This window comes from Oncorhynchus clarkii, chromosome 24 (genome assembly GCF_045791955.1).
Source record: "Oncorhynchus clarkii lewisi isolate Uvic-CL-2024 chromosome 24, UVic_Ocla_1.0, whole genome shotgun sequence".
Taxonomy (NCBI): Eukaryota; Metazoa; Chordata; class Actinopteri; order Salmoniformes; family Salmonidae; genus Oncorhynchus; species Oncorhynchus clarkii.
The window spans coordinates 30,271,952-30,297,162 of NC_092170.1; the positions used below are offsets into that span (position 1 = coordinate 30,271,952).

Here is a 25,211-nt window from a genome sequence, read left to right on the forward strand (position 1 = left end):
AAACTGATAGAGACATACCCCAAGCGACTTACAGCTGTAATCGCAGCAAAAGGTGGCGCTACAAAGTATTAACTTAAGGGGGCTGAATAATTTTGCACGCCCAATTTTTCAGTTTTTGATTTGTTAAAAAAGTTTGAAATATCCAATAAATGTCGTTCCACTTCATGATTGTGTCCCACTTGTTGTTGATTCTTCACAAAAAAATATATCTTCATGTTTGAAGCCTGAAATGTGGCAAAAGGTCGCAAAGTTCAAGGGGGCCGAATACTTTCGCAAGGCACTGTATATATACATACACACACACACACACACACACACACACACACACACACACACACACACACACACACACACACACACACACACACGCAAACACAGTGCAATAACATAAAGTAAACTACTTGACCGTAGTTGCTCTAGGGTTGCAGACCCTGGCCAAGACCCCACTCTCCTTGCATGTCTCAGGGAGAGACATGCACATTAATACATTAATACTAATTTAAGCACCCACCAACACACTCTGTCCCCTCAACTCATTACTGCATTATGGTGAGATGTGCCGTGTGGGTTTTGTCAGCCTCAAAGTGAAAAACAAGACAATGCAGTCAATATTATTGATTAGGCATCCCTCACAGCTACTGTTTAAGCATGCTGTTTTTAACCCTTTACAGTCTCACTCTCCCTATCGCTTCTTTACCGCTTTTATAGATCCCTGGGCCGAAATGTGCTGATGTTAGCTGTGCGGTATTGAGACAGAGCCGAGCACATAAACTAGTCTAAACAGAGTCAGGAGAGAGCAGATTTAGAGACCTGGAAGTGTCATGTGAAGGTCAATGGATTAACTGTTATTGGTTGGAAGATTATAGTGCGATGACCTTACATCTTAATATTGACTTGTTGGTTACTGGAAATGCCTGATCAAGCACATTTTGCTGCAATACGTTAATGATTTAAATCATTACATAAATACATTTCCATATTTGCATGAGTGCTTTCACATCAGTGCAGATGAAGGAAAGGAGACACGGAGAGGAAAGGATAGGAGGCCCCCCTTGTGCCTGTGGGAATTACTGTACCTGTTAGCTGTTGTTAGGACATTGAGACATTCCTTTTCCTCAATCTCATTTCCAACCCATCCAAAGACACATGGGAAACACTGTTATGCTTCAATCGCTGGGGTGACGGCCTGGAATAACTCACAGAGAAAGAGAGAGAGAGAGAGAGAGAGAGAGAGAGAGAGAGAGAGAGAGAGAGAGAGTGAAGAAAGATAATAATCTCTCTTCTTGGCACAGACTCTTCAGAAATACCTTGTTGAGTTATTTTGCTGCCCGAGTTGTGATTGACAATGACTGCTCTGTGATGTCTTTGTCATTTGCAGGTACATCTCTGTCCAGAACTATACGGTGGTAGAGAGCATCCTGGAAGATTTCAAAGCTGCCACCTGCCCTCTGTCCCTCTCTTCCTGCTGTTCCATGCTGGTCTGAGTACTGGCCAAGCTGGTCTGACCAGCATCGTGCTCTAGCAGCTCCTTGTGGCAGGCCAGGTGCCTGCAGACTGACTTTTGTCGACAGTTGAGCGGTGTTTCCTCCAACACATTGGTGCAGCTGGATTCCGGGTTAAGCGGCCGGTGTTAAGGAGCGCAGTTTGGCGGGTCATGTTTCGGAGGACGCATGACCCGACCTTCGCCTCTCCTGAGCTCGTTGGGGAGTTGCAGTAATGAGACAAGATCACAATTGGACATCACGAAATTGAGAGAAAAAGGGTTAAAAAAAAAGTGAATAATTTAATATACATTAGAATTCGGAAGATTACATACACCTTAGCCAAATACATTTAAAATCAGTTGTTCACAATTCCTGACATTTAATTCTAGTAGGATCACCACTTTATTTTAACAATGTGAATTGTCAGAATAATAGAAGAGAGAATGATTTATTTCAGCTTTCACTTCTTTCATCACATTCCAAGTGGGTCAGAAGTTTACATACACTCAATTAGTATTTGGTAGCACTGCCTTTAATCTGTTTAACTTGGGTCCAACGTTTCGGGTTTTCCAAGCTGTTTAAAGGCTCAGTCAACTTAGTACATGTACATTTCTGACCCACTGGAACTGTGATACAGTTAATTGTAAGTGAAATAATCTGTCTGTAAACAATTGTTGGAAAAATTACTTGTGTCATGCACAAAGTAGATGTCCTAACCGACTTACCAAAACTATAGTTTGTTAGCAAGAGATTTGTGGAGTGGTTGAAAAAACTAGTTTTAATGACTCCTACCTAAGTGTATGTAAACGTCCGCCTTCAACTGTATATATACAGTGGGGCAAAAAAGTATTTAGTCAGCCACCAATTGTGCAAGTTCTCCCATTTAAAAAGATGAGAGAGGCCTGTAATTTTCATCATAGGTACACTTCAACTATGACAGACAAAATGAGAAGAAAAAAACCCAGAAAATCACATTGTAGGATTTTTCATGAATTTATTTGCAAATGATGGTGGAAAATAAGTATTTGGTCAATAACAAAAGTTTATCTCAATACTTTGTTATATACCCTTTGTTGGCAATGACAGAGGTCAAACGTTTTCTGTAAGTCTTCACAAGGTTTTCACACACTGTTGCTGGTATTTTGTCCCTTTCCTCCATGCAGATCTCCTCTAGAGCAGTGATGTTTTGGGGTTGTTGCTGGGCAACACGGACTTGCAACTCCCTCCAAAGATTTTTTATGGGGTTGAGATCTGGAGACTGGCTAGGCCACTCCAGGACCTTGAAATGCTTCTTACAAAGCCACTCCTTCGTTCCCCGGATGGTGTGTTTGGGATCATTGTCATGCTGAAAGACCCAGCCACGTTTCATCTTCAATGCCCTTGCTGATGGAAGGAGGTTTTCACTCAAAATCTCACGATACATGGCCCCATTCATTCTTTCCTTTACACGGATCAGTCGTCCTGGTCCCTTGCAGAAAAACAGCCCCAAAGCATGATGTTTCCACCCCCATGCTTCACCGTAGGTATGGTGTTCTTTGGATGCAACTCAGCAGTCTTTGTCCTCCAAACACAACGAGTTGAGTTTTTACCAAAAAGTTATATTTTGGTTTCATCTGACTATATGACATTCTCCCAATCTTCTTCTGGATCATCCAAATGCTCTCTAGCAAACTTCAGACGGGCCTGAACATGTACTGGCTTAAGTAGTGGGACACGTCTGGCACTGTAGGATTTGAGTCCCTGGCGGCGTAGTGTGTTACTGATGGTAGGCTTTGTTACTTTGGTCCCAGCTCTCTGCAGGTCATTCACTAGTTCCCCCCGTGTGGTTCGGGGATTTTTGCTCACCGTTCTTGTGATCATTTTGACCCCACGGGGTGAGATCTTGCATGGAGCCGCAGTTCGAGGGAGATTGTCAGTGGTCTTGTATGTCTTCCATTTCCTAATACAGTGCCTTGCGAAAGTATTCTGCCCCCTTGAACTTTGCGACCTTTTGCCACATTTCAGGCTTCAAACATGAAGATATAAAACTGTATTTTTTTGTGAAGAATCAACAACAAGTGGGACACAATCATGAAGTGGAACGACATTTATTGGATATTTCAAACTTTTTTAACAAATCAAAAACTGAAAAATTGGGCGTGCAAAATTATTCAGCCCCCTTAAGTTAATACTTTGTAGCGCCACCTTTTGCTGCGATTACAGCTGTAAGTCGCTTGGGGTATGTCTCTATCAGTTTTGCACATCGAGAGACTGACATTTTTTCCCATTCCTCCTTGCAAAACAGCTCGAGCTCAGTGAGGTTGGATGGAGAGCATTTGTGAACAGCAGTTTTCAGTTCTTTCCACAGATTCTCAATTGGATTCAGGTCTGGACTTTGACTTGGCCATTCTAACACCTGGATATGTTTATTTTTGAACCATTCCATTGTAGATTTTGCTTTATGTTTTGGATCATTGTCTTGTTGGAAGACAAATCTCCGTCCCAGTCTCAGGTCTTTTGCAGACTCCATCAGGTTTTCTTCCAGAATGGTCCTGTATTTGGCTCCATCCATCTTCCCATCAATTTTAACCATCTTCCCTGTCCCTGCTGAAGAAAAGCAGCCCAAACCATGATGCTGCCACCACCATGTTTGACAGTGGGGATGGTGTGTTCAGGGTGATGAGCTGTGTTGCTTTTACGCCAAACATAACGTTTTGCATTGTTGCCAAAAAGTTCGATTTTGGTTTCATCTGACCAGAGCATCTTCTTCCACATGTTTGGTGTGTCTCCCAGGTGGCTTGTGGCAAACTTTAAACAACACTTTTTATGGATATCTTTAAGAAATGGCTTTCTTCTTGCCACTCTTCCATAAGGCCAGATTTGTGCAATATACGACTGATTGTTGTCCTATGGACAGAGTCTCCCACCTCAGCTGTAGATCTCTGCAGTTCATCCAGAGTGATCATGGGCCTCTTGGCTGCATCTCTGATCAGTCTTCTCCTTGTATGAGCTGAAAGTTTAGAGGGACGGCCAGGTCTTGGTAGATTTGCAGTGGTCTGATACTCCTTCCATTTCAATATTATCGCTTGCACAGTGCTCCTTGGGATGTTTAAAGCTTGGGAAATCTTTTTGTATCCAAATCCGGCTTTAAACTTCTTCACAACAGTATCTCGGACCTGCCTGGTGTGTTCCTTGTTCTTCATGATGCTCTCTGCGCTTTTAACGGACCTCTGAGACTATCACAGTGCAGGTGCATTTATACGGAGACTTGATTACACACAGGTGGATTGTATTTATCATCATTAGTCATTTAGTTCAACATTGGATCATTCAGAGATCCTCACTGAACTTCTGGAGAGAGTTTGCTGCACTGAAAGTAAAGGGGCTGAATCATTTTGCACGCCCAATTTTTCAGTTTTTGATTTGTTAAAAAAGTTTGAAATATCCAATAAATGTCGTTCCACCAAAGGTCGCAAAGTTCAAGGGGGCCAAATACTTTCGCAAGGCACTGTATGTCATGCTTTGAGCTACAGAGCAGGGCACCTACAGTATTAAAGGAGTCATTTCAAGAGTTTCAGAAGAAGTTGATATTGATATACTAAGAGACATTCCTGGAGTGTTTGATGTACGCTGGATGGATCCTGAAGTTTATGGCAAGAAGGAGAAGAGTTTGCCGGTCCTTGTGTTCTTTTATGTGGAGTTCCTCCCGATCCGAGTGCTGCTGGGATATGTGTATTTTCCTGTCAGAGCCTGTATATCCAGGCCTTTGCAGTACAAGCAATGTCAAATGTTTGGACACGTAGAAAGTGTCTGCAGACGGAAGGAGCCGAGATGTGGGACGTGTGGGGAAAACCACTTTGATGGAGACTGTGTAGTAAAAGAGAATTGCAAAAGAATAAAGTGTTTTATCTGTGGTTGAGAACATTAGGCAACATCATTGGAATGCCCAAATAAGGTGAAAGATACAGAGGTGGCCAGAATCAGGGCAGTTCAGTCTGTCTCCTATGCAGTGTCGGCAAAATGGGTAAAAAGAGTTGAAGTTCTGTTGTTGGGTAGGCCTCCTACCCGCAGGATACAGATATACTGCATGTCCAGAAGGTGGGCTTTTGTGTTTTTTAGGGCAATGGTGATCAATGCCATGGCTAATGTGGAGGGAAAGTACCAAGAGCCAAGGGAGGGAGTTATGGAAGTTTGAAGAACTGAAGGAGTGGGAGTCCGTTTTTGTTAAGTTATTTTTGTTTTGTTTTAGTGTGGATTAAGCCCCTAACTGTATAGAGTTTATTTTATTCACCCCTGTACAGTTGGTGGTGGCAATGCACCATAAATATTGGATGGCAACTGTTCTTAAACCCCAAGGAAGAAGAAGAAGAAGAAGAAGAAGAAGAAGAAGAGGACTGTTTCTGGGAGAATTCAGAGGGACAATGCCAGTGCCAAAAGGTGAATTCCGAAGTCAGATTATTTTTTTATATCTTGTATCTTTTATACCATAGTTTGCTTTTAACTGAACTATTAGAAAACAGTATTTGAACGGTGATTTCAGTTTTACCCTTGTCCCAATTTGTTTTGAACATAGTTACAGAGCAGCTTGTTTTGGAATTGACACTGGAGTGATCACTTTTTAGTAAACATTCTAGATACTCCCTCCTTCAGAGTCCTCTCCCTTGTTATTGCTCTCTCTGGATACCTGTCCTAACACTGCTGCCAGCCCGGCCTCTTAGTTTATTTGGAGTGGAAAGTGTATCTATACCTAGATTATCTGAGGTGTATCTGATGGATAAGGATAGAGCTGGTAGCAGTCAGAGCCATGTATTAAGATACTTGTATGTAGAGATGACAACAAGTCATGGTCAATAGAACTGGTGCAGTCCTGTAGCTTTCCAGGTCATTTTTGAAAGATTACTTCTGAAAGTCATGGTCAATGTCCTTCAGATTCTTCTGTTCTCTTTCACTGTCTCATTTTAATCTGAAATGTACGGCTCATAAAGATAACAATTTTGCCAAAGCAGTTATTGGTGAGATAGTTAATTAGATTCAACAAGTGAATTACTACTTCATCTACAACCATTTAAAACGTAATGAATGGTTATTTTGCATACCTCTCACAACTGTCTGGGAATGCTGCAGTATAGTTGCTTGGCTTGGTAGAATTTTCTGCATATTTAAGGAACTTTGCAAAAAAACGGTATTGGTATTTCATGACTTATCAGAACGTTTCCTGAAAGTTCAAACATGGATACATTTAATTAAAATGTGTTAATGTTCTAGGAACGTTCTCCAACTGCTTTGACATTGGGAATGTTCTCAAATTGTTCCAAGAACGTTAAGAAACAACATTCTTCTGTGGGAATTTCAGTACTTCAGCATTACGTTTCCTACAGGTTTCCTCATGGTTCTATTTATAGTTATGTTCTCAAATTGTTCTGAGAACTTTGAGAAAACTTTCCATAAAAACCACAAGAAAGCGTTAGTAATGTTCAGAGAACGTTCTAAGAATGTTATTTAAAATCATACAGTGCCTTCCAATAGTATTCAGACCCCTTGACTTGTTCCACATATTGTTACGTTATAGCCTTATTCTAAAATGGATTAAATACAAAAAAATCCTCAGCAATCTACACACAATACCCCATAATAACAAAGCGAAAACAGGTTAAGAAACATATCCCAAAAATGAAAACAGAAGTATTCAGACCCTTCGCTATGAGAATCAAAATTGAGCTCAGGTGCATCTTGTTTCCATTGATCATCCTTGAGATGTCATTCTGACAGAGCTCTAGAGTTCCTCTGTGGAGATGGGAGAACCTTCCAGAAGGACAACCTTCTACAGCACTCCACCAATCAGGCCTTTATGGTAGAGTGGCCAAACGGAAGCCATTCCTTAGTAAAAGGCACGTTACAGCCCTCTTGGAGTTTGCCAAAAGGCACCTAAAGACTCTCAAACCATGAGAAACAATATTCTCTGGTCTGATGAAACCACGATTGAACTCTTTGGCCTAAATGCCAATTGTCATGTCTGGAGGAAACCTGGCACCATCCCTACGGTGAAGCATGGTAGTGGCAGAATCATGCTGTGGGGATGTTTTTCAGCGGCAGGGACTGGGAGACTAATCAGGATTGAGACAAAGGTGAACGGACCAAATTACATAGAGATCATTGATGAAAACCTGCTCCAATGCTCTGAGGACTTCAGACTTGGGTGAAGGTTCACCTTCCAATAAGACAACAACTCTAAGCCCACAGCCAAGATAACGCAGGAGTAGCTTCGGTACAAGTCTCTGAATGTCCTTGAGGGGCCCATCCAGAGTCCGGACCTAAACCTGATCAAACATCTCTGGAGACACCTGAAAATATTGTACAGGAATGCTCCCCATCCAACCTGACAGAGTTTGAGAAGATCTGCAGAGAAGAATGAGAGAAACTCCCAAAATACAGGTGTGCCAAGCTTGAGCGCCATACCCAAGAATACTCAAGGCTGTAGTCACTGACAAAGGGACATCAACAAAGTACTGAGTAAAGGGTCTGATATTTCCTTCATTTTCTTATAAATTAGCAAAAATGTATAAAAACCTGTTAATGCTTTGTCATTATAGGGTGTTGTGTGTAGATAAATGAGGAAAAACAAAAAATATAATCAATGTCAGAATAAGGCTGTAGCCTAACAAAATCTGGAGGAAGTCCATGGTTCTTAAAACATTCCGAAGGCGCTGTATACATTCTGTTCTAAGCATCAACAAAACTCGCTCTATCCTCTATCTTGTTACATTTGATCTTAAAATAATACTTCGGGACTTTGGCAGAGGTAGTTTCGTGAGCCAATGCTAACTAGCGTTAGCACAATGACTGGAAGTCTGTGGTATCTAATAGCATGCTAGTGGTTACCATAGACTTCCAGATAAAATAAAAGAGAGCCGCACACTCTTGGAGCTCAGATGCAAAAATGTAATAGGTATTACATTTTTGCATCTGAGCTCCAAGAGTGTGCGGCTCTCTTTTATTTTATTTTCAAGTTTCTACTCCGCTAGCCAGCACCTCATCTTAATAGGTGTGCGTTTCTTTTTCTTCTATACCATAGACTTCCAGCCATTGTTTTAATGCTTAGTTAGTAGTTGTGCTAACACTAGTTAGCATCTTCCTTCAAACTGCAAGCAGAGACATAAAAATGGTATCCACAAGATAATCTGACTCTGGGAAAGTAGATAAAGGGCTTCGTTTCAAAAATCCTGAAGTTTACTGTCACGTTCGTCGTATGAATGGGACCAAGGTGCAGCGTGGTATACATACATTCTAATTTATTAAAAGAATGAACACTGAACACTGAACCAACTAACAAAACAAACCGTGAAGCTAATATGAATAGTGCAGACAGGCAACTAAACATAAAACAAGATCCCACGAAACACAAAAGGGAAATGAATACCTAAATATGATCCCTAATCAGAGACAATGATAAACAGCTGTCTCTGATTGAGAACCATATCAGGCCAACAAAGAAATACAAAACCCCCTAGACCTACAACAACCCTGGACATACAAAAAACCTAGACGATACAAAAACTAGCGTATCCACCCTAGTCACACCCTGACCTAACCAAAATATAAAGAAAACAGAGATAACTAAGGTCAGGGCGTGACATTTACCCTTAATGAGTGATTGTTTCCTTTGAAATGGGTTCTTGAATCAAATCAAATCAAATCTAAATGTATTTGTCATGTGCGCCGAATACAACAGGTGTAGTAGACCTTACAGTGAAATGCTTACTTACAGGCTCTAACCAATAATGAGAAAAAGGTGTGTGTGCCAGGTCTCTGACCTCCTCCCTATAGGCTGTCTCATCGTTGTCGGTGATCAGGCCTACCACTGTTGTGTCATCTGCAAACTTAATGATGGTGTTGGAGTCGTGCCTGGACATGCAGTCGTGAGTGAACTGAGAGTACAGGAGGGGACTGAGCACGCACCCCTGGGGAGCTCCAGTGTTGAGGATCAGCGTGGCAGATGTGTTGCTACCAACTCTCACCACCTGGGGGTGGCCCGTCAGGAAGTCCAGGATCCAGTTGCAGAGGGAGGTGTTTAGTCCCCGGTTCCTTAGCTTAGTGATGAGCTTTGAGGGCACTATGGTGTTGAACGCTGAGCTATAGTCAATGAATAGCATTCTCACATAGGTGTTCTATTTATCCAGGTGGGAAAGGGCAGTGTGGAGTGCAATAGAGATTGCATCATCTGTTGATCTGTTTGGGCGGTATTCAAATTGGAGTGTGTCTATGGTTTCTGGGATAATGTTGTTGATGTGAGCTATTACCAGCCTTTCAAAGCACTTCATGGCTACGGACGTGAGTGCTACGGGTCTGTAGTCATTAAGGCAGGTTGCCTTTGTGTTCTTGGGCACAGGGACTATGGTTGTCTGCTTGAAGCATGTTGGTATTACAGACTCAATCAGGGACATGTTGAAAATGTCAGTGAAGACACCTGCCAGTTGGTCAGCATATGCTCGGAGCACACGTCCTGGTAATCCGTCTGGCCCCGCAGCCTTGTGTATGTTGTCCTGTTTAAAGTTCTTACTCACGTCGGCTACGGAGAGCGTGATCACACAGTCGTCCGGAACAGCTGATGCTCTCATGCATGCCTCAGTGTTGATTGCCTCGAAGCGAGAATAGAAGTGATTTAGCTTGTCTGGTAGGCTCGTGTCTCAGGGCAGCTCGCGGCTGTGCTTCCCTTTGTAGTCTGTAATAGTTTGCAAGCTTTGCCACATCCGACGAGCATCGGAGCCGGTGTAGTATGATTCAATCTTAGCCCTGTATTGACGCTTTGCCTGTTTGATGGTTTGTCGCAGGGCATAGCAGGATTTCTTGTAAGCTTCCGGGTTAGAGTCCCACACCTTGAATGCGGCAGCTCTACCCTTTAGCTCAGTGCAAATGTTGCCTGTAGTCCATGGCTTCTGTTTGGGGTATGTACGTACAGTCACTGTGGGGACGACGTCCTCAATGCACTTATTGATAAAGCCAGTGACTGATGTGGTGTATTCCTCAATGTCATCGGAAGAATCCCAGAACATGTTCCAGTCTGTGATAGCAAAACAGTCCTGTAGTTTAGCATCTGCTTCATCTGACCATTTTTTTATAGACCGAGTCACTGGTGCTTCCTGCTTTAATTTTTGATTGTAAGCAGGAATCAGGAGGATAAAGTTGTGGTCGGATTTACCAAATGGAGGGCGAGGGAGAGCTTTGTACGTGTCTCTGTGTGTGGAATACAGGTGATCTAGAATTTTTTCCCTCTGGTTGCACATTTAACATGTTGATAGAGATTTGGTGGACCTGATTTATGTTTCACTACATTGAAGTCTCCGGCCACTAGGAGCACCCCCTCTGGGTGAGTTGTTTCCTGTTCGCTTATTTCCTTATACAGCTGACTGAGTGCGGTATTTGTGCCAGCATCTGTTTGTGGTGGTAAATAAACAGCCACGAAAAGTATAGCTGAGAACTCTCTCGGCAAGTAGTGTGGCCTGCAATTTAGTCTATTCTGTTTGAATAGACTAAAATGAACAGTTTTGTGTAAGTAAAATATTATGGCATGCTAGCTCCATCCTGGTGGCTTCTATTGTGTTATTGACTGTATGTTTGTTTATCCCATGTGTAACACAGTGTTGTTGTTTTTGTCGCGCTGCTTTGCTTTATCTTGGCCAGGTCGCAGTTTTAAATGAGAGCTTGTTCTCAACTGGCCTACCTGGTTAAATAAAGGTGAAATAAAATAAACTGGATTAATACCATAGATAGAGAATGGAGGATTATTGGTTCGAATCCCACTGATGTTATGTCGCAATAAAAAATATATGTTTGCATGATTAATGCCTAAGGATATTAATTACCATGTGTGCTATCTGTGCTTATTCAAAGTGAGTAAAAAAAAACAAATAACCTATAATTTCTGTTTTCAGAGCATTAATAAATCATCCCAGGAAAACTTTCAAGGAACCAGAGAAAAACGTTATTAGAACCTCCCTCCAACTTAAAAATAAACGTTCCATGAACAAATAAAATGTTTTACTTCTGTTCTCAGAACATTTAAAAAACCTTCAGTTCTACCAGTCAGGAAACGTATGGCTTCATTCCCACAACCAATGTGAAACCAAAAACATACGTTCCCATAACTTCCAAGGAACCAAATGTGTTAGCTGCGTTGGGTGTGTACTAGTATGAATGATCTGTGGTCTCTCACTGTTTGTCAGGCTGTGGCATGCTGCCATATATTTGACTGTTATGTTTCATGTGTCCATGTCTGCTAAGGTTTCTTGGTCTTTCAAGTTGGACAGTAGAGGGATTACATTATTATAATGTGCCTTTATTTTCTAAATTCAGAAAATTGTCTCTCTCCTTGTGTTACAATTTTTTGGTGTTTCTTGGTTTCAGTGTCCATCCCTCTTGTTTAAAAATACTGTCACAGGACCACAGAATGTCACAGAGAAAGAGAATCAACCATTAAACAAACTGTGTCGTGGAGCCTCAAGTTACCCTGTATCGCCAGATAGTCTACAACACCCCACCAGAGTCATCAAGTCTCCCACTGTTACATCACTTCCCCTTTCCTCTGTCTGTTGCTCTCTGGTGTTTCTGCAGCCTGAGACCCCACTCGCCACTCTGTCTGTCTCTGGCCTCCCCTTCCATCTCGTCCTCCTTCACCCCTCCTCACCTCTCTTCACATCTCTCACTCTCACTCTCCATATCCGCTCCGCACGTGACCTCTGATCTCTCACTCCATCTTCATTATCCCCAATTTCCCCTCCTCTCTACTCTCTCTTCCAACTCACCCCTCCTCTCTTCACCTCCTCACCCCTCTCTTTCTCCCCTCTCACCTCTACTCTCCTGCCTCATTCCATTTCTCCCTCTCACCCCTCCCCTCCTCTCTCCCCCATCTCCTCTTCTGACCTCTCATTTCCTCTCTCAACCCTCCCGAACACTCATCTTCCCCTCCTCTCATCTCGTCCATCACTGAGCTCTCGTTCTGACCGCTTTGCCCCAAGCAGCAGGAGATGAGGCTCATATCAGCTCCATATTGATTTTCCACACAAACGCTCTCTTCCACACAAAATAAACCCAGGTGGAGACCAGTTGGTTGGATAGACATTTATTTCACCTTTATATATACAGGTAAGACAAATTCTGAATTCCAATGACGTCTTGACAAACACATCAATAAACATGAATTACACTATACATTTCTACAGTATATACAGTTGAAGTTGGAAGTTTACATACAACGTGACCAAATACATTTAAACTCAGTTTTTCACAATTTCTGACATTTAATCCTAGTAAACATTCACTGTCTTAGGTCAGTAAGGATCACCACTTTATTTTAAGAATGTGAAATCTCAGAATAATGGTAGAGAGAATGATTTATTTATTTAATCTTTTATTTCTTTCATCACATTCCCAGTGGGTCAGAAGTTTACATACACCCAATTAGTATTTGGTAGCATTGCCTTTAAATGGTTTAACTTGGGTCAAACGTTTTGGGTAGCCTTCCACAAGCTTCCAACAATAAGTTGGGTGAATTTTGGCCCACTCCTCCTGACAGAGCTGGTGTAACTGGTCAGGTTTATAGGCCTCCTTGCTCACACACACTTTTTCAGTTCTGCCAACAAATGTTCTATAGGATTGAGGTCAGGGCTTTGTTTTGGCCACTCCAATACCTTGATTTTGCCACAACTTTGGAAGTATGCTTGGGGTCATTGTCCATTTGGAAGACCCATTTGCGACCAAGCTTTAACTTCCTGACTGATGTCTTGAGATGTTGTTTCAACATATCCACGTAATTTCCCTCTCATGATGCCATCTATTTTGTGAAGTGCACCAGTCCCTCCTGCAGCAAAGCACCCCCACAACATGATGCTGACACCCCCTTGCTTCACGGTTGGGATGGTGTTCTTCGGCTTGCAAGCCTCCCCCTTTTTCCTCCAAACATAACAATGGTCATTATGGCCAAACAGTTCTATTTTTGTTTCATCAGGCCAGAGGACATTTCTCCAAAAAGTTTGACCTTTGTCCCCATATGCAGTTGCAAACCGTAATCTGGCTTTTGTATGGCGGTTTTGGAGCAGTGGCTTCTTCCTTGCTGAGCGGCCTTTCAGATTATGTCGATATACAGTGGGGCAAAAAAGTATTTAGTCAGCCACCAATTGTGCAAGTTCTCCCACTTAAAAAGAGGCCAGTAATTTTCATCATAGGTACACTTCAACTATGACAGACAAAATTAGAAAAAAAATCCAGAAAATCACATTGTAGGATTTTTTATGAATTTATTTGCAAATTATGGTTGAAAATAAGTATTTGGTCAAAAACAAAAGTTTATCTCAATACTTTGTTATATACCCTTTGTTGGCAATGACAGAGGTCAAACGTTTTCTGTAAGTCTTCACAAGGTTTTCACACACTGTTGCTGGTATTTTGGCCCATTCCTCCATGCAGATCTCCTCTAGAGCAGTGATGTTTTGGGGCTGTTGCTGGGCAACACGGACTTGCATCTCCCTCCAAAGATTTTCTATGGGGTTGAGATCTGGAGACTGGCTAGGCCACTCCAGGACCTTGAATTGCTTCTTACGAAGCCACTCCTTCGTTGCCCGGATGGTGTGTTTGGGATCATTGTCATGCTGAAAGACTCAGTCACGTTTCATCTTCAATGCCCTTGCTGATGGAAGGAGGTTTTCACTCAAAATCTCACAATACATGGCCCCATTAATTCTTTCCTTTACACGGATCAGTCGTCCTGGTCCCTTTGCCGAAAAACAGCCCCAAAGCATGATGTTTCCACCCCATGCTTCATCGTAGGTATGGTGTTCTTTGGATGCAACTCAGCAGTCTTTGTCCTCCAAACACGATGAGTTGAGTTTTTACCAAAAAGTTATATTTTGGTTTCATCTGACCATATGACATTCTCCCAATCTTCTTCTGGATCATCCAAATGCTCTCTAGCAAACTTCAGACGGGCTTGGACATGTACTGGCTTAAGCAGGAGGACACGTCTGGCACTGAAGGATTTGAGTCCCTGGCGGCGTAGTGTCTTACTGATGGTAGGCTTTGTTACTTTGGTCCCAGCTCTCTGCAGGTCATTCACTAGGTCCCCCCGTGTGGTTCTGGGATTTTTGCTCACCGTTCTTGTGATCATTTTGACCCCACGGGGTGAGATCTTGCGTGGAGCCCCAGATCGAGGGAGATCATCAGTGGCCTTGTATGTCTTCCATTTCCTAATAATTGCTCCCACAGTTGATTTATTCAAACCAAGCTGCTTACCTATTGCAGATTCAGTCTTCCCAGCCTGGTGCAGGTCTATAATTTTGTTTCTGGTGTCCTTTGACAGCTCTTTGGTCTTGGCCATAGTGGAGTTTGGAGTGTGACTGTTTGAGGTTGTGGACAGGTGTCTTTTATACTGATAACAAGTTCAAACAGGTGCCATTAATACAGGTAACGATTGGAGGACAGGGGAGCCTCTTAAATAAGAAGTTACAGGTCTGTGAGAGCCAGAAATCTTGCTTGTTTGTAGGTGACCAAATACTTATTTTCCACCATAATTTGCAAATAAATTCATTAAAAATCCTACAATGTGATTTTCTGGATTTTTTTTCTCATTTTGTCTGTCATAGTTGAAGTGTACCTATGATGAAAATTACAGGCCTCTCTCATGTTTTTAAGTGGGAGAACTTGCACAATTGATGACTGACTAAATACTTTTTTGCCCCACTGTAAATATAGGTAGGTATAAAGTGACTAGGCAACAGGATGTTGTTTCCAGACTCGGTGCATTGGTGCCACTTGCCATGCAATAACAGAGAGAACAGTCTATGACTTGGGTGGCTGGAGTCTTTAACAAATTTTAGGGCCTTTCACTGATACCACCTGGTACAGAGGTCCTGGATGGCAGGCAGCTTTGCCCCAGTGATGTACTGGGCTGTACACACTACTATCTGTAATGCCTTGCAGATGCCAAGCAGTTACCATTCCAAGAGGTGATGCAGCCAGTCAAGATGCTTTCTCAATGGTGCAGCTGTAGAACTTTTTGAGGATCTGAGTGCCCATGCCAAATCTTTTCAGCATCATGAGGGGGAAGAGACATTGTCGTGCCTTCTTCACGACTGTGTTGGTGTGTGTGGACGATGATAATTCCTTCGTGATGTAGACACCGAGGAACTTGAAGCTTTCGACCCACTCCACTACAGCCCTGTCAATGTGGATGGGGGCGTGCTCGGCCTAACCGCGATCAGCTCCTTTGTCTTGCTGACGTTGAGGGAGAGGTTTCTGAACTCCTCCCTATAGGCTGTTTCATTGTCGTTGGTGATCAGGCCAACCACCGTTGTGTCGTCAGCAAACTTAATGATGGTGTTCGAGTCATGCGTGGCCACGCAGTTGTCAGTGAACAGGGAGTACAGGAGGGGACTAAGCACACAACCCTGAGGGCCCCCCATGTAAAGGGTCAGCGTGGCGGATGTGTTGTTGCCTACCCTCACCACCTGGGGGCGGCCTGTCAGGAAGTCCAGGATCCAGTTACAGAGGGAGGTGTTCAGTCCCAGGGTCCTGAGCTTAGTGATGAGATTGGAGGGCACTATGGTGTTCCTCTTGTCCAGGTGGGAGAAGGCAGTGTGGAATGCAATAAAGATTGCATCATCTGTGGATCTGTTGGGGCAGTTTGCGAATTGGAGTGGGTCATGGGTTTCTGGGATGATGGTGATGATGTGAGCCATGATTGGCCTGCATTTCAAAACATTTCATGTCTACAGATGTGAGTGCTATGGAGCAATAGTCATTTAGACAGGCTACCTTGGCGTTCTTGTGCACAGGGACTATGGTGGTCTGCTTGAAACATGTAGGTATTACACACTGGGTCATGGGTCAGGTTGAAAATGTCAGTGAAGACACTTGCCAGCTGGTCAGTGCATGCTCTGAGTACCGATCCTAATCCGTCTGGCCCCGTGGACTTGTGAATGTTAATCTGTTTAAAGGTCTTACTCACATCGGCTACAGATTGCAAGATTACACAATTGTCTGGAACAGCTGGTGCTCTCATTCACAATTCAGTGTTGCTTGCCTCGAAGTGAGCATAGAATGAATTTAGCTTGTCTGGTTAGCTCGAGTCACTGGGCAGCTCGCGGCTGAGTTTCCCTTTGTAATCCGTAGTAGTTTACAAGCCCTGCCATATCCGACGAGCAACAGAGCCGATATAGTAAGATTTGATCTTAGTCCTGTCTTGATGTTTTGACTGTTTGATGGCTCGTTGGATGTCGTAGCGGGATTTCTTATAAACGCCCGGATTAGCTCCTTGAAAGCAGCAGCTCTAGCCTCTAGCCTTTAGCTCAGTGCAGATGTTTCCTGTAATCCATTGCTTCTGGTTAGCATATGTATGTCTGGGGACGATGTCGTCGATGCACTTATTAATGAAGCAGGTGACTGATGTGGTAAACTCCTCAATGTTATTGGTTGAATCACGAACATATTCCAGTCTGTGCTAGCGAAACAGTCCTTTAGCTTAGCATCCGCTTCATTAGGCCACTTCCATATTGAGTACGTCGCTGGTACTGCCTGTTTGAGTTTTTGCTTGTAAGCAGGAATCAGGATAGCGTTATGGTCAGATTTGCCAAATGGAGGGTGAGGGAGAGCTTTGTATACATCTCTATGTGTGGAGTAAAGGTGGTCTAGAATGTTATATACATCTCTGTGTGTGGAGTAAAGGTGATCTAGAGTTTTATATACATCTCTGTGTGTGGAGTAAAGGTGATCTAGAGTGTTATATACATCTCTGTGTGTGGAGTAAAGGTGATCTAGAGTTTTATATGCATCTCTGTGTGTGGAGTAAAGGTGATCTAGAGTTTTATATACATCTCTGTGTGTGGAGTAAAGGTGATATAGAGTTTTATATACATCTCTGTGTGTGGAGTAAAGGTGATCTAGAGTGTTATATACATCTCTGTGTGTGGAGTAAAGGTGATCTAGAGTTTTATATGCATCTCTGTGTGTGGAGTAAAGGTGATCTAGAGTTTTATATACATCTCTGTGTGTGGAGTAAAGGTGATATAGAGTTTTATATACATCTCTGTGTGTGGAGTAAAGGTGATCTAGAGTTGTATCGCCTCAAATTGTACAGGTGAAAATGAGGTCAGACAAATGTCCGTTTTTCTGCATTAAAATCACTAGGAGCACCGCCTCCTATATGTGCATTTCTTTTTTGCTTACGACCCTATACAGCTCATTGATTGCGGTCTCAGTGCCAGCATCTGGTCTGTCTTGGTAAATAGTATGGTCTGCAGTTATTCATGAGGTATCCTAATTCAGGCGAGCAAAACCACAAGACCTCCTTAAGGTAGAGGGGTGTTGTCACGACTTCCGCCGAAGTCGGCTCCTCTCCTTGTTCGGGCGGCGTTCAGCGGTCGATGTCACTGGTCTTCTAGCCATCGCCGCTCCATTTTTCATTTGTTCCATTTGTTTTGTCTTGTTCCCCGCACACCTGGTTTACATTCTCTGATCACACTGCATATATATATTCATCTGTTCCCCCCCATATCTTTGTGTGGAATTGTTTTGTTTTGTGTTTATTGTATCGCGCCAGTCTGAGTTTTTCACCCTGGGCATTGCCTGTACCCCATTGGGGAAATTTTGGTGAAACTTATGGTTTACGGTCATAGGAAATGATGGCGGAAATATTATGTGAAAAACAAGTTGTGATCAGCGTAAAAAAACACACACAAAATAGCAGAATTGGTCAGGAGCCTGTAAGCCGGCAGCTATACATCTCTGCAGCGCCACCTTTGTTGCGCCATATCAAACTAGTCTAGTGGTGAGTCATTAACATTCAGCATAGGCCTAATTCTAATGCCTGACCACTTCTCCACTGCTCCTGGGGTCTATTTTCAAAGCGTTTCAGGCCCCTACTCTCTGATTCAGTTTGATGAGATTTTAAATTAGCATAATCTCATCTCCAAATGTAGGAGATAATTACAGGCCATGAGATGAAGTGAAAACTACTCTCTCTCCTTAACTCTCTATACTCTCCTGCTTTCCCTCTCTCCTTAAAGTTCCTTCATACTATCTCTTTCTCTCTCCCTCTCCTCTCTCTTTATCCGTCTCTCTTTTTCTTTTTCCTCACTACCCACCCATCTCTCTGTCTGTCTGTCTGTCTGTCTGTCTGTCTGTCTGTCTGTCTGTCTGTCTGTCTGTCTCTCTCTCTCTCTCTCTCTCTCTCTCTCTCTCTCTCTCTCTCTCTATCTCCATCTCTGTCAAAGGCACAGTGACCTCTAAGCGTCCTGGCTCAAGCCTGTATTTCTGTCTTTCTCATATGTTCTCTCAGGAGAGCCACCAACCAGCCTGCTAGTCTGGTATTTCTACACTGTGTGTGTGTGTGTGTGTGTGTGTGTGTGTGTGTGTGTGTGTGTGTGTGTGTGTGTGTGTGTGTGTGTGTGTGTGTGTGTGTGTGTGTGTGTGTGTGTGTGTGTGTGTGTGTGTGTGTGCGTGTGTGCGTGTGTGTGTGTGTAGGCTGTCGAAAAAGATTTAATTATTCTATATTGCTGCTCACATTAGCATATACATATCTCTGAGTTGCTTTCCCCCTGACTCTGCAAGTTTAGATGTTGAAACTCTCCTATTTTTCAGTTTGGTCTATGGAGAGGTACTGTATATCTTCCTATTTAGCCTATTTACCCTATTTCCCTGGCAATCTTTCCATTCCACTCATATTTTCCATCTCTCGTCATGCTTGTCTCTTTAACCCATGCCTGTCTGGAGAGTGTGGTGTGAGCTAAAATATTTTCAACCCCCGGAAGCCATGTAAACGGTCTGGCAGATGTACTGAAATAACAGAGGCTTGTTTTGGTCCGATTCTTCATGAGTGTTACTGCGCTGTCTGTCCTTGAGAAAGACACTATTCTAGCTGGAGATATGGCAGATCAACAGACATGATATAAAAACACGTTGGGTTAGAAAGCATGTTATAAATAAAATATGTCCAATAGATAATAGCATATGGATAATAGAGAGGACTAAAATAGTTTGATTTGATTCCTGTACACAAATGATATAGATTTGTTTTGTTTACAGCACCAGTCACCAACCTTTTTTGAGTCAAGATCACTTTCTGAGTCAAAACACAAGCCGTGATAAAGTAAATAAATTAACTTTCCCCGTGCTACACAGGGCTTTATTGGTCTGTTAATACAGGCACGAGTAAAGGCACAGTGCACTACTTTTGTCAATCATTTGCATTTTATTTTAAATTATATTTTATTTAATCATTTATTTTCTTATTTAATCTTTTTTATTAAATGTAAATCCAGATTTTTCAGGTGGTGTTGCAGCTTCCTGCGGCTATGTCTTCAGACATATGAAATGGTTCAAAATGGGAACACCCACCTACCCAGCACACAGGGCAGCTGAATCGGGTGCACTGAGGCGAATAAAAAAGAATAGGAATGCAAGGGTTTTTACAGAAATGCTTGGCGATTGACTAGGAATACCTTAGAGATCGACTTGTCAATCACGATCGCCTGGATGGTGCCCACTGTGCCCAGTGTAAGTATGATGCCTTCTGTGGTATAAAGATACCTAAGAGGTTATCTAAGACTAGTGGAAGCAGACACTATTTGACTGAAGAAGGTACATGACCTGAAGAAGTAGCTTTTTGCAGTAAACGCCAGTATGCAAGGTTATAGTGAAATATGGGCTCCAGACTCTAAATACTGCCGGAAGGTAGTGGCAGATTGAAAACGATAATGTTTTTTTTATTTGGCTATCATCCTGTAGTTTGGTATATTCTATATATGTATTGCTATATTGCTGCATTGCCTTATGGATTGCAATAAATGTCCAAAGTTTTCGGAGTGGAATGAGACAAAGTAGGAGGCGGATGTGCATACTTCTTCCAGTGGAGTCATTTTAGTGTGTTGACCTCTAATGTCAGCATCACCCTGAAGGTAATATTTTATAACTGTGTTTGTTTGTCTGCGGCCCTCCTTCTTCATCACAGAAATATTACACAAATCCCACAATTACGATCAGTAACATTCTCCCTCTATACAGTGTAGAAAGCAATTGCCTGACTCATTAAAGCAATTGCCTGACTCATTAAAGCAATTGCCTGACTCATTAAAGCAATTGCCTGACTCATTAAAGCAATTGCCTGACTCATTAAAGCAATTGCCTGACTCATTAAAGCAATTGCCTGACTCATTAAAGCAATTGCCTGACTCATTAAAGCAATTGCCTGACTCATTAAAGCAATTGCCTGACTCATTAAAGCAATTGCCTGACTCATTAAAGCAATTGCCTGACTCATTAAAGCAATTGCCTGACTCATTAAAGCAATTGCCTGACTCATTAAAGCAATTGCCTGACTCATTAAAGCAATTGCCTGACTCATTAAAGCAATTGAGAAATGGTTATTCAAACATCTCCAACTGCTTGTAGAAGTCAAATCGTATAACTCACTCAGATGTCAGATGTTCTGAGAAATTCATGTTTTTGAGTATTCTTATTAACAAATATTAGCTTAATGAGTAAATACAACTTTATTTATCCTTGTTCTGCTAATCTGAAGTTATTTAGTTTTTACAAGTTAGGAGTATTTATCATGTTAAAGTCAATCTAACGAATGGTTCTAGAAAGCGGGTTTCCACAAAAAGGTGTAGTTAGCAGAATGAATGACTTTTTAAAGGGAACTTTTTACTAAGGTCAGTCTGACTTCACAGAGCAACACATTAACTCCTCAGTCTTGTCTTGCACTCCCCCTCACTAACACTTAGGCTGCACTTTGCTGACTTCCACCAGACACACACAACACCCACCAAATGATTATTACATACACGCACACACAGACAGTGGACACGTGGCTGTGATGAGGCCAGAGCACAGAGCACAGGGCCCAGAGGGATACGGTTCACAGTGTAGGAGGCTGAGGAATCAATAACCGCTTATGAAAACAAAGGGAAACCGCAGAGAGCAGTCACAGGCAGAATAAGCAGTGCTTAATTTGAGCCGGATCCGGCACCCCTTCATTTTGGACTATTTTGTTCCGGAATCTATTTGGCCGGATCCGGAACCTCTCATGGTATGAAACATTATTTTCACTTTTTGCTATGTAAAAATGTGAATAAAAGCGATCGTAGTTCATTTGAGTTGCCTCTTCGTTAATTCTCCTGCCACCACAAAAAACGTCATGTGAAAAAGCAGATGTATAGTTTATGGTTTGCAACATGGTAACCTGTTTCAGACCAATGTGTGGCTGTGGCTGTGGATGGGACTGGGACTGGGGCTGAGGATGTGTCTGGGGCTGGGACTGTGGCTGGGGCTGGCTGGGGCTGAGGCTGTGGCTGTGGATGGGACTGTGGCTGGGGCTGGCTGGGGCTGGGGCTGAGGCTGTGGCTGTGGCTGTGGATTGTACTGTGGCTGTGGCTGGGGCCGTGGCTGAGGATGGGGCTGAGGATGGGGCTGAGGCTGTGGCTGGGGCTGTGGATTGTACTGTGGCTAGGGCGGTGGCTGTGGATGGGACTGTGGATTGTACTGTGGCTGGGGCTGTGGCTGTGGATGGGGCTGAGGATGGGGATGGGGCTGTGGCTGAGGATGGGGCTGTGGATTGTACTGTGGCTGTGGCTGGGGCTGAGGATGGGGCTGAGGATGGGGATGGGGCTGTGGCTGAGGATGGGGCTGTGGATTGTACTGTGGCTGGGGCTGTGCCTGTGGATGGGACTGTGGCTGTGGCTGTAGCTGTGGCTGTGGATGGGACTGTGGCTGTGGCTGTGGCTGGGGCTGGGGCTGGGACTGTGGCTGGGGCTGGGGCTGGGGCTGGGACTGGGGCTGAGGCTGGGGCTGGGGATGGGGCTGAGGATGTGGCTGGGGATGTGGCTGGGGCTGTGGCTGGGGCTTGGGCTGGGGCTGGGGCTGTGGCTGGGGCTATGGCTGGGGCTATGGCTGGGGCTGTGGCTGGGGCTGTGGATGGGACTGGGGCTGGGGCTGTGGATGGGACTGGGGCTGGGGCTGTGGCTGTGGCTGGGGCTGAGGCTGGGGCTGTGGATGGGACTGGGGCTGGGGCTGGGGCTGGGGCTGGGGCTGAGGATGTGGCTGGGACTGTGGCTGGGGCTGGGGCTGGGACTGGGACTGTGGCTGGGACTGGGGCTGGGGCTGAGGATATGGCTGGGACTGTGGCTGGGGCTGTGGTTGGGGCTGTGGCTGTGGCTGGGGCTGGGACTGTGGTTGGGGCTGGGGCTGGGGCTGGGACTGTGGCTGGGACTGTGGCTGGGGCTGAGGATGTGGCTGGGACTGTGGCTGGGGCTGTGGTTGGGGCTGTGGTTGGGACTGTGGTTGGGGCTGGGGCTGTGGCTGGGGCTGTAGTTGGGGCTGGGGTTGTGGCTGGTGCTGTGGTTGGGGCTGGGGCTGGGGCTGGGGCTGAGGCTGAGGATGGGGCTGAGGATGTGGCTGGGATTGTGGCTGGGGCTGGGGCTGGGACTGTGGCTGGGGCTGGGGCTGTGGCTGAGGATGGGGCTGAGGATGTGGCTGGGGCTGAGGCTGGGGTTGTGGCTGGGGCTGGGGTTTGTTGCTGGGGCTGGAGCTGAGGCTGTGGCTGGGGCTGAAGAGGGGGCTGTGGCAGGGCTGGGGTTGAGAATGCGGATGGGGCTGGGGCTGGGGCTGTGGCTGGGGTTGTGGCTGGGGCTGGGGCTGGGGTTGTGGCTGGGGTTTGTTGCTGGGGCTGGAGCTGTGACTGGGGTTGTGGCTGGAGCTGTGGCTGAGGCTGAGGCTGTGGCTGGGGCTGGGTCTGGGGCTGTGGCTGAGGATGGGGCTGAGGATGTGGCTGGGGCTGTGGAGTTGGCTGTGGCAGGGGCTGTAGTTGAGAATGTGGATGGGGCTGGGGCTGTGGCTGGGGTTGTGGCTGGGGCTGTGGCTGGGGTTGGGGCTGGGGCTTGGGTTTGTTGCTGGGGCTGGAGCTGAGGCTGTGGCTAGGGCTGAGGAGGGGGCTGTGGCAGGGTCTGTGGTTGAGAATGTGGATGGGGCTGGGGCTGTGGCTGTGGCTGGGGTTGTGGCTGGGGCTGGGGCTGGGGTTGTGGCTTGGGCTGGGGTTTGTTGCTGGGGCTGGAGCTGTGACTGGCGTTGTGGCTGGAGCTGTGGCTGAGGCTGAGGCTGAGTATGGGGCTGTGGCTGGGGCTGGGGCCAGGAGCTGAGGCTGGGGCTGAGGCTTAGGCTGGGGCTGAGGCTGTGGCTGAGGCTGAGGCTGAGGCTGGGGCTGAGGCTGGGGCTGGGGCTGGGGGCTGAGGCTGGGGGCTGCGGGCTGAGGCTTGGGGCTTGGGCTGGGGCTGTGGCTGAGGATGGGGATGAGGATGTGGCTGGGGCTTGGGTTTGTTGCTGGGGCTGGAGCTGAGGCTGTGGCTAGGGCTGAGGAGGGGGCTGTGGCAGGGCCTGGGGTTGAGAGTGTGGATGGGGCTGGGGCTGTGGCTGGGGTTGTGGCTGGGGCTGAGGCTGGGGTTGGGGCTGGGGCTTGGGTTTGTTGCTGGGGCTGGAGCTGAGGCTGTGGCTAGGGCTGAGGAGGGGGCTGTGGCAGGGCCTGGGGTTGAGAATGTGGATGGGGCTGGGGCTGTGGCTGTGGCTGGGGTTGTGGCTGGAGCTGGGGCTGGGGTTGTGGCTTGGGCTGGGGTTTGTTGCTGGGGCTGGAGCTGTGACTGGCGTTGTGGCTGGAGCTGTGGCTGAGGCTGAGGCTGAGTATGGGGCTGTGGCTGGGGCTGGGGCCAGGGGCTGAGGCTGGGGCTGAGGCTGAGGCTGGGGCTGAGGCTGAAGCTGAGGCTGGGGCTGAGGCTGGGGCTGAGGCTGGGGCTGGGGCTGGGGGCTGAGGCTGGGGGCTGGGGGCTGAGGCTGGGGGCTGGGGCTTGGGCTGGAGCTGTGGCTGAGGATGGGGCTGAGGATGTGGCTGGGGCTTGGGTTTGTTGCTGGGGCTGGAGCTGAGGCTGTGGCTAGGGCTGAGGAGGGGGCTGTGGCAAGGCCTGGGGTTGAGAATGCGGATAGGGCTGGGGCTGTGGCTGGGGTTGTGGCTGGGGCTGGGGCTGGGGCTGGGGTTGTGGCTTGGGCTGGGGTTTGTTGCTGGGGCTGGAGCTGTGACTGGGGTTGTGGCTGGAGCTGTGGCTGAGGCTGAGGCTGAGTATGGGGCTGTGGCTGGTGCTGGGGCCAGGGGCTGAGGCTGAGGCTGGGGCTGAGGCTGAGGCTGGGGCTGGGGGCTGAGGCTGGGGGCTGAGGCTGGGGGCTGGGGCTTGGGCTGGGGCTTGGGCTGGGGCTGGGGCTGGGGGCTGAGGCTGGGGGCTGAGGCTGGGGGCTGGGGCTTGGGCTGGGGCTTGGGCTGGGGCTGGGGCTGGGGGCTGAGGCTGGGGGCTGAGGCTGGGGCTGGGGGCTGAGGCTGGGGGCTGGGGTCTGGGGTCTGGGGCTGGGGCTGGGGCTGTGTGAGAAGCATGCCAGTATCTCTCACCTAACTAGAATGAGATTCACTTTCTATGACCCCTCTCCAATCTCTGCACTTCACCTTTTATTTCCTTAAAGAATCATAGCAGTGCAAAGGGTTCTGAATGAACTGCAGCACACCTGATAAATTGAAATACATTTGCCAAAGTTATAGAATTACTGCAGTCTGTTTGGAAATGAAGGAAATCATTCAGAATAGCCTCGTACACCATGTGTAGGCCTATCATCTAGCCAGAGGACCAATAGCTTGTTAAAATAAATAGCCTAGCTGTGGATTGTAGCCCAATA

The 25,211-nt window shown here is 45.8% G+C and overlaps 1 protein-coding gene across 1 annotated transcript; it reads right to left on the reverse strand.

The window, feature by feature from the left end:
* Positions 1 to 1,396: 1,396 nt before the first annotated feature.
* On the reverse strand, positions 1,397 to 24,915 carry LOC139382630 (uncharacterized). The gene is made up of 5 exons (XM_071126728.1): positions 24,265 to 24,915; positions 23,669 to 24,196; positions 22,507 to 23,624; positions 21,702 to 22,415; positions 1,397 to 1,604 (listed from the first exon to the last, which is right to left on the reverse strand). Exons 1-5 carry the CDS (start codon positions 24,913 to 24,915, stop codon positions 1,397 to 1,399), a joined length of 3,219 nt encoding a protein of 1,072 aa, XP_070982829.1.
* Between the last annotated feature and the right edge of the window lie 296 nt (positions 24,916 to 25,211).